This window comes from Chiloscyllium plagiosum, chromosome 7 (genome assembly GCF_004010195.1).
Source record: "Chiloscyllium plagiosum isolate BGI_BamShark_2017 chromosome 7, ASM401019v2, whole genome shotgun sequence".
In the NCBI taxonomy this organism is placed as follows: Eukaryota; Metazoa; Chordata; class Chondrichthyes; order Orectolobiformes; family Hemiscylliidae; genus Chiloscyllium; species Chiloscyllium plagiosum.
Window position 1 is genome coordinate 63,260,999 of NC_057716.1, and position 14,575 is coordinate 63,275,573.

At 38.5% G+C, this 14,575-nt stretch overlaps 1 protein-coding gene across 3 annotated transcripts in view; it reads right to left on the reverse strand.

Moving 5' to 3' along the window:
• Positions 1 to 14,575, reverse strand: part of cobll1b (cordon-bleu WH2 repeat protein-like 1b) — a 164,105-nt gene that overhangs the window by 11,572 nt on the left and 137,958 nt on the right. For all 3 annotated transcript variants that reach the window (XM_043693895.1, XM_043693896.1, XM_043693897.1), the window contains exons 9-10: positions 13,858 to 13,953; positions 1,791 to 2,013 (exon numbers count right to left, since the gene is read on the reverse strand). In XM_043693895.1, coding sequence (XP_043549830.1) covers positions 1,791 to 2,013; positions 13,858 to 13,953 — 319 coding nt within the window. The remainder of the gene's footprint in view (positions 1 to 1,790; positions 2,014 to 13,857; positions 13,954 to 14,575) is intronic.

Consider the following 14,575-nt stretch of genomic DNA (forward strand, 5'->3'; position numbering starts at 1 on the left):
AGTTCTGTATCCAAATGGCTAGTTCTCCCTGTATTCCATGAGATCTAACCTTGCTAATCAGTCTCCCATGGGGAACCTTGTTGAACGCCTTACTGAAGTCCATATCTACTGTTCTGTCCTCATCAATCTTCTTTGTTATTTCTTCAAAAAACTCAATCAAGTTTGTGAGACATGATTTCCCATGCACAAAGCCATGTTGACTATACTGATTCAGTCCTGACTAGCATTTATTGCCTACCCCTAGTTACCCTTGAGAAAGTGGTGATGAGTTGCCTGCTTGAACCACTACAGTTCTTGAACTCCTACAAAAGTGAATCTTCTACCTTTTCCTGCGTTGCATTCTCACGTTGGTTAAAGAAAGTGCTGTAAGGACAGCCTAGAGGCTACACTTAGGACTTCTGATAACAACTTCAAATCTTGGAGAAGTGTACCCAGAAGCACTGCACTTGACACAACCAATTAAAAAAGAATGTGACCGTCTTTGAAAACTAATGCACAACAGAATCAGGTGAAAACCCAAGCTGAGGAAATTGCAAGTGGTGTACAATGATAACTTGAGCTTAAATGTATAGGGTATGATCACAAAATTTAGTAGTGTGGTAAAGAGTGAAGATATTAGCCATAAACTGCAAGAGAATATTAATGGACTGGTCAGTTGGAAAGAGGAGGTGCAAATGGAATTCAACGCAGAAGAGTGGGGTAACGCACTTGGGGAGGGATAACAAATCAAGGGATTACGTGATGAATGGTTGTACCCTGGAAAATACTAAAGATCAGAGGCATCTTGGTATGCACATCCACAGATCCCTAAAGGTAGAAGGGCAGGCAATGTCATTAGGGATACTAGCCTTTGCTAAACAAGGCATAGAGTACAAAAACAGGGATGTTATAGTGAAAATAATACTTCGGTCAGAACTGGAGTATTATTCTCATCACCACATAAAAAGAAGGATCTGGGTGCACGAGCAAGGTTGAGAATATTTGCCAAGATGTTTCCTGGTCTGGAGTACCTGAGCTATGAGGAAAGATTAGATAGGTTAGAGTTGTTTTCCTTGGAGCAGATTGAGATGGGATTTGAGAGAGATTAATTATATTAAGGGCATAAACAGGGTAGAAAGGAAGGCATTTTTGTCTTTAGTAGAGAGATCAATAATCACGAGCTATACATTTATCGGGTAGAAGTTTAACAGGAGAATTAAGGAGAAAGCTTTTCACCTGAAAAATGATGGAAGTCTGGAACTCACTATCTTAATGGGTTGCTGAGTTAAAAACTCTCATAACAGTTAAGGAAGATTTAGATATCCACTTGCATTGCCATAGTCTACAGGGCTATTAGCCAAGAGCGGGAAAATAGGATTAGTGGGATCAGATCTTTGTTGACCAACCTCAGCATTATATGACAATGGGCATTCTCCTGGTCATGCATAAGAAGGCCACCCCTGTGCCCGAAACGTCGAATCTCCTGTTCCCTGGATGCTGCCTGACCTGCTGTGCTGTTCCAGCAATAAAGTTTCAACTCAGATCTTTGTTGACCAACCTCAGCATTATAGGACAATGGGCATTCTCCTGGTCATGCATAAGAAGGCCACCAACAATGTAATTCACCAGCTGCATACGTGGGAAAAAAGCAGAGTTAATGTTTCATCAGAACCAAGTCACCAGAATTGAAACGTTAACTTAGCTTTCTTCCCACGGATGCTGTCAGACCTGCTGAGCTTCCCCAATTTCTGTTTTGTTTGAGATTTTCATCATTCACAGTTCTTTGTTTTATATAATTCACTCACACTTACTTGCCCTCAGATTTGATATTAGTTTCTTTATCTGTCACAGCAAACGAATTATACTCATCCGAAGTCTGTACATTTTGAAAACTGGATGCGCCATTTAGGGAAATTGGTGGGCACAGTGCCTCGTCTCCTTTACTAACAACAGCTTTTGTATCATTGACGTCTGGAGCTCTGATTTCTTCTGTTTCAATAATCTCTTCAAGATTACCTTCCGATCCAATGCCAGCTGTACCCATAAGAAAACAAGATTTAAGTCTGTATTCATGACAAACCTACGCTAGCAATTTATGAAGTTGTTTATAACTAAAAGGTTCAAAAATTGAACATATACATTTCATATACATGTACTTTGGTAGGATCAAATCCTCAATGCAAACCTGTTAAAATATTTTGCATTTTCCATTGTTTCAAAATGTACAATATTTAATTTCAAAATGCATTCAAAACTTATCAGGATAACATCCACTACAACAGTGCCAATATCTCCTGTCATATTTGTTTTCAATGCTTCTGCCCTCACATTTGGCTCAAAAGGTGATAGAATTAGGGATCTAATGTTTTGCATTGCCTTAGGGTCTTCAGCCACATGGTGCTGCACTCTTAGCTCTAGATGTCCTGCCCCTGGACACCCACCATTTCCTGTGGGAGGAGAAGGAGCAGGTTGTACTTTGCACATCTGTGGTTCATGCAGGCAGTTGCACATGTAAATGTGCTGGTATTTTGAGGTAGAACTTCATTACATTTCTTTTTTATAAGTGGGATGCTCAAAGCATAGCTTATTCAAGAGAAAATCTAAAGTTCCAAGAGATATTTGAAGATGCGAAGTATTGATGAGAATAGATCTAAAGACTCTTTGAAAGAAGTGACTGTGGGCAATACAGGATGTCTTCTGGGTTTGTTATTAGATATGAACAAATGCACATACAAACTGGATAAACTCACTGGAATTGTCATGCTTATCTGTACCATCAAGACATTTGAATCCTCTGCCCTTTAAATGCGTTTAAAAACAAAATGAGTACTTGTTATTTCACCGCCTGTTGATATAAGCCCAAAGACTGTCATTATAAGATATTTTCTGCATGATTAATTTCACAATATGACATTATCACAGTGTATTGTTTGTCGGCATGGACAGGTTGGACCGAAGGGTCTGTTTCCATGCTGTACATCTCTATGACTCTATGGTAATTGAGTCTCTGATGTGGGGCTATGAATACAAATGCTTGTTTCTTTTAAATAAGGGATTTAGTTCTTCATGGCATACACTTTAATGAAATGAATACGTTTTTACTGAACAAAAGTATTTATCTTAAAAGGTTAAGTCATCAATAGACACCTAAAATTTTGGTGCTGAGCTCTGCCCACTGGATACTAGGTGAGATGACATGGAGCAAATAAGGATACAAAGAGTAATAGGGAGGAGACATGACTTGGTATAGAATCATAAGAGTCCCTACAGTGTGGAGACAGGCTCTTCAGCCCAACAAATCTGCACCGACTCTCCGAAGAGTAATCCACCCAGACGCATTCCTTGACCCTATTACTCTACATTTACCCCTGACTAATGCATCTGACCTACACACCCCTGAATAGTATGGGCAATTTAGCTTAGCCAATTCACCTGACCTACACACCTTTAGATTGTGGGAGGAAACTGGAACATCCAGAGAAAACCCACGCATACACGTGGAGAATATGCAAACTCCACATAAACAGTTGCCCAAGGCTCGAATTGAACTCGGGTCCCTGGCACTGTGAGGCAGCAGTTCTAACCAGTGAGCCACCGTGCTGCCGTATGAGGCTATAAGTTCTGTGAGATGAGTAGAGGGACACAGATTTGCATAGACTGTATGGGTGGTGATAGGGGTGGGTAGGCAACTCGGCCAGGCCATGGAGAATTAAGGTGTGCCCTTATACAAGTCACCTCCACATTTGGCAACCAATGTAGCTGCCTCCAAAATCCTTCGAAGGGAGTGGGGGGCCTCAACTTCTGTTAATACTCACATTCCTGGTTCAAAACATTAGTCCATCCAGGGCATTACCTCCTGACTCAGACAGTTTTCAGACACAGCGCTTCTGATTCAGGAGCAAATATTCAGGTCATAGTCTATTAAAAAAAACTAGTTTCTGTTTATCTAAAGTTGCAAATTTTAGATGTTACAATGTGAATCAATGGCATTTCCTTTAGTGTCAGCGAATATTCACATTATTTATTTTCAGGTACACATAATTATGAAACTAAACAAACTTCAATAAGTGGGTGCAAACAGAATACCATCCTGAATTTCCTTGTCTGCCAAATACTGCAGCTACCCACAACAGCATGCAATGGATCCCAATAGCTTCACTGGAGCTCCCTTGAGGCATGATCCCTTCCAAGCTCCCAGTGGGCAAGGTACACCACCCATACCTTCTCAGTTCATCTGAGTTTAGCAAACAGACTAGATATATCTCTTCTTCTCCTTCCATTTAATATTGAAATCATCAGAAGCAATTTTCTCGCTCAACATTCCTCATATGCAATACCCAGCAATGTGTTTGAACATCCTATTTAAAGACTTGAATGCTGATAAGGGAAGTGGATTGAACTTTAAAATGTAGCTCATTTTAAACTGGAATTGGTATACAATAACTTGTGTGCAAAAGTAGTCGTTAATTTCCACTCTATCTGAAATAAAAATGCAGAAAGAAATTCCAGGGGAACTAAAAATACAGACGTGGAAATCACAGGGTCAGTGCTGAAGATAGAAATAAGTTTGCTCATGACTGCTCACTATGTGGTCTTTTGAATGAACTCCACCAGGATGCTTCTGTAGTCAGCCTCCCACTTGGTACAGCAATTCAGTCTTGACAGGGTATACGAAAATCTGATGGAACAATCAGCATTCAACGTTTTGTGTATGTGTGTAGATGTGATGTATGTATTTGATTTATTTCACTGTTGTTTGCCTTTGTGTGCGAGAAACTTTAGATGTACTGTTGACCAAGTGCCCACTTCATTGAAGACATAGCAATGGCAAATGACTGCATAACCACAATATGCATGTAAACTGTTTTTTTTTCAGTGGGATACTTTGGAATTCAGTTGCAGTCAGTCTATAGCCACGACAGCAGAAACCCTATACAAAGGAACTGCAGGCTCCAACTCAAAAATATAATACTAATACTTGCCACTGATACAGATCTAGCAGTGTTAAATCACAGTTATGGGCAACAGGTCTTCTGTAATCTATAACTGTGGTTATGTAGTCATTCACCATTGCTACATCTTCAATGAAGTGAGCACTTGGTCAACAGTACATCTGAAGCCAAAACAGAAACATTTCTGGCATACAAAGGCAAACAACAGTGAAACAAATCAAACCCATACATCACTATTATAGTAGAACTTAAATTAATTCAGTTCATCAATCTTGTAGTATGCCAATCTTTCATTTTGCAGAAAACAAGACCATTAGATGTTGGAGGAGAAGCACGTCATTTGGTCCATCGTGTCTATTATTCATGATCAATCTGATGATCTTCAATTCCGCCTTCTTACCTTTACCAGTTAAGGCTGTATTAGGCTCTGGTCTGACCGTATTTAGAACATTGTGAGAATTTTGGGTCCCACATAGAACACAGAACAGTACAGTACAGGAACAGGCCCTTCGGCCCGTGATGCTGTGCCAAACATGACACTATATGAAACTAATTCCTTCTGCCTGCCCTTGGTCCATATCCCTCCATTCCTTGCATATTCATATGCTTATCTAAAAGTCCCTTAAATGCACTTATCGTATCTGCCTCCATCACCATCCCCGACAGTGTGTTCCAGACTCCTACTACTGTGTAAAAAACTTGTCCCTCACCTCTCCTTTGACTTTCTCCCCCTCACCTTAAATGCATACATGCTAGAATTAGACTTTTCAACTCTGGGAAAAAGATTTTAACAATTAAAACTATTTGTCCATCTCATAATTTTATTGGTTTCGATCAAGTCTCCCTTCAGCCTCCACATGGAACAGAAACAGCCGGAGTTTTTCTAGCTTCTCCTCTAGTTCATACCCGCTATCCAGGCAGCATCCTAGCAAACCTCTTCTGCACTCTCTCCAAAGCCTACACATCCTTCCTGTAATGTGGAAAAAAGAAGTGAATGAAGTACTCGAAGTGTGGCCTCAAAGTCTTATAAAGCTGCAACATGACATCCTGATTCTTGTACTCAATTCTCTGACCAATAAAGGCAATAAAAGCAAGCATGCCATACATCTTCTTGACCACTCTATCTATTTATGTAGCTACTTTCAGGGAGCTATGGACTTAAACCCCAAGATCCTTGGGTACGTCAGAGCTGTTCAGAGTCCTGCTAGTAACTGCATATTTTTCTATAACATTTGCTCTCCTAATGTGCAGTACCTCTCAGTCCATATGTTCATCTGATCTATATCCCGCTGTATCCTTTGACAAGCTTCAACAATATCCACAACTTTTTAAATTACTAACCCACCCACCTACATTAAGGAAGAACATGCTGGCCTTGGAAGAAGCCAGAGGAGTTTTACAAGAGTGATCCCAAAGATGAACAGCTTGTCAAATGAGGAGTGGTTACGAACTCTGGATCTGTATTCAGTGGAATTTGGAAGGATGAGGAGGAATCTCATTGAAAGTTACAGAGTACTGAGAGGACTGGATAGAATGGACATGGAGAAGATCTTTCCACTGGTAGGAGGGGCTAGGACACAAAGACACAGCTTTAGAGGGAAGATACAATGCTCTAGAACTGAGAGGAGGAAGAATTTCTTCAGTCAGAAGGTGGTGAATCCATGGAACCCGCTGCCACACAAGGCTGTCTCGGCAAAATCACTGAGTATATTTAAGACAGATAGTTAGATTCTCGATTGGCAAGGGGATCAATGTCAGAGGGAGACAGCATTTGAATGGTGTTGAGAAACATATCGACTTTGATCAAATGATGTAGCAGACTTGATGGGCCAAATGGCCCAATTCTATTCCTATATCTTGCGGTTATATGCTCTCCTGTTCTCTCAGTCACATTCACAGCATCCTCTCAGCTGGCCATTTATATATGCTTTTGGACTACAGTAAATTCCATGAATGATTGTGCTGTTTCTGATCACTTCTTTTCTTCCATCAGTTGTACAAAGGCCAAATGAAACAAACACAATCGAGAGCATAAATGGGTTGGAAATTAAAAATCATATGCTTGTAAATATATCTAAAAAACCTCAGTATTCAAGATGCAGAGCTCTACAGAAATGAGACTTTCACATATTCATCACTTTGAAAAATATTGATGGTGTTTGTGAGCTTCACGTTATCACTGAAACTTGGATGTTTGACTATCAGTGCAGATGTTTAAAGACCCAGATGACACGATCTCTCTGGTATACATAGCCCTGTTCAGAACATTACAGTTACCCTAACAACAGACACTGTTAAAATTGGCCCTCCTAGAACTTGACAGCCTTTATGTTTTGTACTTCTGGATCTCCCTCTTACCAAAAGAATAGATATAATTGTTATTTTCAAGAAATATCATGACACTATTAAGGAATTTCAGGCCAGTTACCACTCCTTTTGGTATTTGTAGTCTTTTGCACTCATAATTCTCCAAACAAATATAAAACTTACCTGTTGTATACCTCCTGTGACTATAAAATCTTGCAGTAATGCTGCATGTTTGTATCATTTAACTAAGAGTCCCGGGTGTTAATCAATTTAACACCAGTCCAAGTGGCAGGAATGCTTCGAGCACATAATTAATTAGTTGCTCAGCTGTGAACATTCCACCACTCTTCACAACATACATTTTATACAGCTTAATCAAAATAAAAATACCAACCCAGATTTATACATACTCAATGCACTCAGAATATTATCAGAGCATTTTAGGATATTGAAGAGATAAATCTCCCTAAGAAAATTAATTCAAAAGAACAAGAGTTGTCTTTAGTGCATGGAAATAGGAAATGTTGGAATGGAATAGAAGATATTCAATTAAGTTGAAGAAAAAGACAAGAATAAAGAAGTTTGCTGAATTAAATGAGGAAGGGAGATGATGCAGTTCACAAAATAGTCACAGTCCATTCAATTCACTCAGTAGAGCTGAATTTTTACATGTGTAGACAAGAAAAACAATGGTCAATTATTTCAGCTGTGTTTTCTTTTTAAAAAGAGCTGCTCTCTTAAGACTATTTCCAGTGTGTGAAATTGTTTTTATAAATCTGGGCATAATTGCTGAATGGGAGTAGCCAGTCATTAGTAAATCTCTTCCCAAGAGACTTAATTTCAACTTCTACATACCAGTAGTTGAATAATGATATTATTTCAAATTTTGCAGCGTGAAGGAAACCACAAGGTCGAAGTATTCTTAAGAGGTAAACAATGTTTCTTGTGGGATCGGGAGGAATACATACAGGAATGTGATTAGACTTTTTAGAGCCAATGGGAGTGCAGGCTCTTGAAAGAAGGTGATTGCTTTCTGATTGCTATTTACTTGTGATGAACATTTTCCACATTGACAAAAACAACCTCTTTGTTTAACAGCTTAAAAAGCAGAACAAAATATTTTCTTGTTCAAATGTATAAATGCAGTAAACTTGTGTGCATTTTAAACAAATGCATGATCAATTCAGCAAGTTTGCTAAATGCAGGTCGATCTTTAGAGTAGAGACAAAAGCTACACTAGACTTTGTGAAAAAAGATACCCTGCATCTGCAGTTTAATTTCAGGGAGTTTAACTGTCTGCTGAAGTATCTGTAATAAACTGAAATTGATGACTGCATGCACTTTCATTCTACATGAGAATGTTGTAACTTCAACAAAAGCAGTTCATTGTGATCTATGAGGCCAAACTGTAATTTGCAGATGTGAATTCAAGTGCTGAAGCAGTACATTTTCTTCTCATGATTGCTTGTAAGTAAAATAACCCAAATCAAAACGAGCTAAGCGGCTTAAATTCAATCTAGAATTCAGATTGGACAAAGGCTTTACACAATTTTCCAAGATAATAATTTTTAAGTAGTTGGTTGTATAAGTCATTATTTAACACAGTTTAAGTGTTAAACTTTTGAATCTAAAACATGGTACATTAGCTTTCCTTAAGGATATGATTAAAATGATCTTGTCCTTAACTGGCTCTACTCTCATCTTAAAATACAGTACAAAAAGAAAATAGGAATCAAGAAAAAAGACAGAAAAAGGGAAGGATTTTCAAATGGCAGGTCATAGAGATGTACGGCACGGAAACAGATCCTTCTGTCCAACTCATCCATGTCAACCAGATATCCCAACACAATGCCAGCACCTGGCCCACATCCCTCCAAACCCTTCCTATTCATATACCCATCCAAATGTCTTTTAAATGCAATTGTATTAGCCTCCACCACTTCCTCTGGTAGCTCATTCCATACATGTACCACCCTCTGCGTGAAAAAGTTGCCCCTTAGGTCTCTTTTATATCTTTCCCCTCTCACCATAAATCTATGCCCTCTAGTTTTGGACTCCCCCCACCCCAGGGAAAAGACTTTGTCTATTTATCCTATCCATGCCCCTAATAATTTTATAAACTTCTGTAAGGTCACCCTTCAGCCTCCAATGCTCCAGGGAAAACAGCCCCAGCCTATTCAACCTGTTCCTATAGCTCAAATCCTCCAACCCTGGCAACATCCTTGTAAATCTTTTCTGAACCCTTTCAAGTTTCACAACATCTTTCCGATAGGAAGGAGACCAGAATTGCAAGCAATATTCCAAAAGTGGCTTAACCAATGCCCTGTACAGCTGCAACATGACCTCCCAACTCCTGTACTCAATACTCTGACTAATAAAGGAAAGCATACCAAATGCTTTCTTCACTATCCTATCTACCTGCGACTCCACTTTCAAGGAGATATGAACCAGCACTTTAAGGTCTCTTTGTTCAGCAACACTCCCTAGGACCTTACCATTAAGTGTATAAGTCCAGCTAAGATTTGCTTTCCCAAAATGCAGCACCTCACATTTATCTAAATTAAGCTCCACCTGCCACTTCTCAGCTCACTGGCCCATCTGATCAAGATCTCGTTATAATCTGAGATAACTTTCTCCGCTGTCCACTACACCTCCAATTTTGGTGTCATCTGTAAACTTACTAACTATACCTCTTATGCTCACATCCAAATCATTTATATAAATGATGAAAAGTAGTGGATCCAGCACCAATCCTTGTGGCACTCCACTGGTCATAAGCTTTCAGTCTGAAAAACAACCCTCTACCACCACCCTCTGTCTTTTACCTTTGAGCCAGTTCTGTATCCAAATGGCTAGTTCTCTCTGTATTCCATGGAATCTAACCTTGCTAACCAGTCTCCCACATGTCTGACAAACCTGACTTAATATTTTGAAGAGTTTTCAGTAGTATTATTAAACATTGACTTATCAACTATCATTTATATGGATATCCAAAAATATTTAAGATGGTTCCACATGAAAAGTAGGGGTCCATAACTGGTGTTTTAAACATGAAATAAAGGCAAGTACACTGTACAAAGATAAGTTGGTTAAAGTGGACTGAGTACATAAGTTAAAAGGAAGTTTGTAGACAAAAGGTATTAGAGACTTAAGTAGATGTTTTATACATGGCTAACTGGCATTGCAAACTGAAAATAAAAGGTGTGGAAATGCTGTGAAGATTAATGATAGACAAGAAAATGAAGCAAGTTTTAAAAAGCAGCAAGCACGGTGGCACACGGTGGCACTGCTGCCTCACAGCGCCAGAGACTCGGGTTCAGTTCCCGCCTCAGGCAACTCTGTGTGGAGTTTGCACATTCTCCCAGTGTCTGCATGGGTTTCCTCTAGGTGTTCCGGTTTCCTCCCACAATCCAAAAATGTGCAGGTTAGGTGAATTGGCCATGCTAAATTGCCCGTAGTGTTAGGTGAAGGGGTAAATGTAGGGGAATGGGTCTGGGTGGGTTATGCTTCGGCGGGTCGGTGTGAACTTGTTGGGCCAAAGGGCCTGTTTCCACACTGTAAGTAATTTAAATCTAAAATGTAAAAAAAGAGGACTAAACTGAAATAAACAGCAATTAATTATATTTGGGGAAAACTAGCAAGGAACATAAAAACAAACAGTAAAAATGATCTGCGAGTATAAAACTGAACTAAAATCACCAGAATTAACAGTGATCCATTAGAGGACGAGATTAGGAAATTAATAATAGGAAACAAGGAAATAGCAGAGGACTTGAGTAAGTATTTTGTATCCATTTTCAGACTGGAAGATAAAAACAGCATATCAACATTTATATATTTAAAAATATCAAGCAGCCAAAAGGAAGAGAATAATTTGAAACAAAAAGAGGGGAAAATTAACAGAATTTTGAACAGGCAAGTCCCCTGGACCCAAAGCTCTAAATCTTAGCATGTCAGAGGGTGCATTTTCAGTGAATGCATTTATTGTATATTTGTAAATGTTAGATTCACTGTTGGTCCGACTGTTGGTCATCGAATCTACCAGCACCCAAGCTACAGATCTTCACAAAAAATGTTAAAGCTTCTAAACGTTCCTCAATGCCAGAAAGAGTCCAGCAGTTTGTAAAAATTAGAAGAATGGAGACAAAGTCGGGAACTAAAGAAATGTCAGTTAGTCTAACGTCTCTCATTGGAAAATGGTAGAAAATTAGAAAATGCTTTCCTCTAAAGAGATAATGGAGGGTCATTTACGAAGAGTTGACATGGTTGGTGAAAAGGAAAACATATTTGTCAAATATATTAGAGATTTTTCAGCACGTATCAGGCAGAGTAAAGAGGAACCAAAAGATTTCCAAAAGGCATTTGATAAGGTGCCATATAAAAGCTAAGTGCACCAGATAAGACCTATTGTGAGAGGTCATTTTAAGTTTGTCAAATTATAACCATTGGAGTGCCACAGAGCTCAATGCTGGGCCTTAACTATTTACTATACATGCTGCTGGTGAGACCATATTAGAGGACTAGATACAGTTTTGTGCATCTTTCTTAAGTTGGGACATACTTGCATGGAAGCAGTTCAGAGGAAGCTCACTAAGCATATTCTTAGGATGAGGGGGTTTGTCTTAAAAACAAATGATTGAACAAGGTGGACCCATAAACGTTTAGAAAAAAAGATAGGTCATCTTATTAAAACATGAGCTTTTAAGGAGGTATGACAGAGGTGATGCCTGGAAGATGTTTCGTCCTCAGGGGGGAATTCTAGAACTAGGGGACATCATTTCAAATTAAGGGGTCTCCCATTAAGGAATGAAATGAGGAAGAATTTCTCCCTCAAAAGGTGTTCATCTTTGTAATTCTCTTCCCCAACAAATATTGGAGACTGGCTCGTGGAATACATTCAAGTCCAACTTAGAGAATTTTTTGGTTGATAAGTGAGTTAAGGATAACTGCGGTTGGGGGAGGGTGGGGGTGGGGAGGTGACTGGGTGGGCACTAGAGAATAGGGTGAAAGCCAAGATACGATCTTATCTGCAGTGATTTATGCTATGGCCTCAAATCGTTCATCATATTTTCCGATGGCTTAAATAATAGGACACATCAAAATTCTGCCCATAGTAAAATAAGTGGCATATTACAGTAGGGCAGATGGAAGCAAAATAATTTCAATGTAAGGTAGATAGAGAAATGTGACTTAAAAAACATGACACTTACTTTTGAAAGGCTGAATCTTGAGAAGCTGTTGAAATTCAAGAAACCTGGAGAATCTTAATTGCTAAGGTATGTTCATCAGGTACCGACGGGAAAAGAGAGGGAGAAGACGGAATAAGGCATTGAAAGAATGCAAGACAATAACTGATGGCAAGGTGCAGGCAAGAGGTGAGAGAATGCGAGGGATGGTGGTAGGGATAAAATTGCAATTTGCAGCAATATTTAACTTGTTACTTTGTTTACTCAGTCCATATCTCAAGACTGAAGGAATTGCTATCGTTCTATTAAGACCAGGATCAAACGATCATTTCTCGTTCATTTTAAAATTAAATGTTTTCAACAGTTTGGGACTCTACTCACTGGAGTTTAGAAGAATGAAACATATCAGATTCTTAAGCAACATGACAGGTCAAACGCTGAGATGATTCCTCTCATGGGAGTGTCCAGGACTTGAAAGCATGGAGTTAGAATAAAGAGGCACCAATTTAAAACTGAGTTGAGGAGGAGTTTTTTGACTCAAAGGGTTAAGAATCTTTGGAACACTTTACCACAGAGAGCTGCAGGGGCCAGGTTATTGTGTGTATTTAAGGCTGTGATAGATTCTTGATCAGTAGGAGGATCATGAGTTATGGGGACAGGGCAGGAAAGTGAACATGCTGAGTGTTGGATCAGCTATGATCCTATTGAATCATGAATAGTCTCAAGGGGCTGAACAACCTACTCCTGTTCCTATTTGTTATGGTCTTATGTTTTTAACAAGATGATGTTTACTCATTTATTTTTCTTTTTAAGAGCCACATACACATTCATGCATGAAAGTAAAAGTCATCACAAGTTTTTGAGCAGCCACATTTCAAACACAATAATATTAATTTATATCAGATAGAGAAGAGCAGTTATACAGGCAAAATATTCTTTTCGACAAAAGTAGTAATCAAGTGGTCATGAATTGACACATTTCACATTGTGCCCGATTTCTTTTACATTTATCAAATGTGGATTGAAGGTCAATTTGCCATTACTAGTTAACACTATAGCCCAAAATTAATTTGCCATCTCATTCCAAATTGACTTAGATTTTTTTTTGGAAATCACGTGTAAAATTACAACAGTGAATGTCCTTCAAAAAGTACTTTAATGGCCATAAAATGCCTTGACATGTCCCAAGGTTTGAAAGAAACCATATAAAACAGCCTTTTTCTTAAACTATTTACTGAATCAAATGGCCTTTTTAAAAATAAAGTATTCTTACTGTATATGGTTTTCAAAAGTCATACCAACTTATTTTAGAGTTTTGCGTTAAAAAAAACTTTTGTTTTTAAACAGCCAAATTGATTTTTTTTAAGCAAATCATACATGCATGTTTCTTGGCCAGGAGGAAATAATTGCTGATAAGTGAGAAACATTTTTACCTTGACCATCAGCTGAGGTATCTGGTATTTTGTTAGCAGAAGCCTTATCTGCAGCATCAGGACTTGGGCATAAATCCACCGATCCTTGATTAAAATCTGGCAGAACAAATTACAATATTGTAAAGACAGAAATATCACTTTTCCATTTATGTTACCTTGATTAAAATCTTAATTACCTAGATAGCACATGTGCCTTGCCAATGATTACTCTGGAATTCTTACAAGAGCTCAAAGGATTAGTATCTCAATCCCCAACACAAATGCTTCAGTCAGAACAAATATAGATTTTGAATAACTTGACTTGCTTAAAATAAGTACACCTTTCTCATATAAAGAAAGGATATGAAATTAGATGCATCACATTAATCTAAATTTACAGTATTTCTTTAAATGTTTGATAAAGCCATATCAGATGCAAATTATTAAACCACCAAGGTCTTCATACTTTTTTTAAATGAGCAATTCAGTCTGCTTCTGATGAAATCAGTTTCAAATTAGTTTAAACAAATGAGAACTATTAAATATAAAAAGGGAATGATGGCACGTGGCTTAGGCAGTAAATTCCAGGGTGATGGACCCTGAAGACTAGGCAGCGGTGCTAGAAAAATGTAATCAGCTTGTATGGGTGGTCAAGGCAATGATTGCATCTATACAGAACATCTCATATCTACTCTGCACTATATCATAGTTTCGTGACTCAAGTGTGGGATTTGTTCAG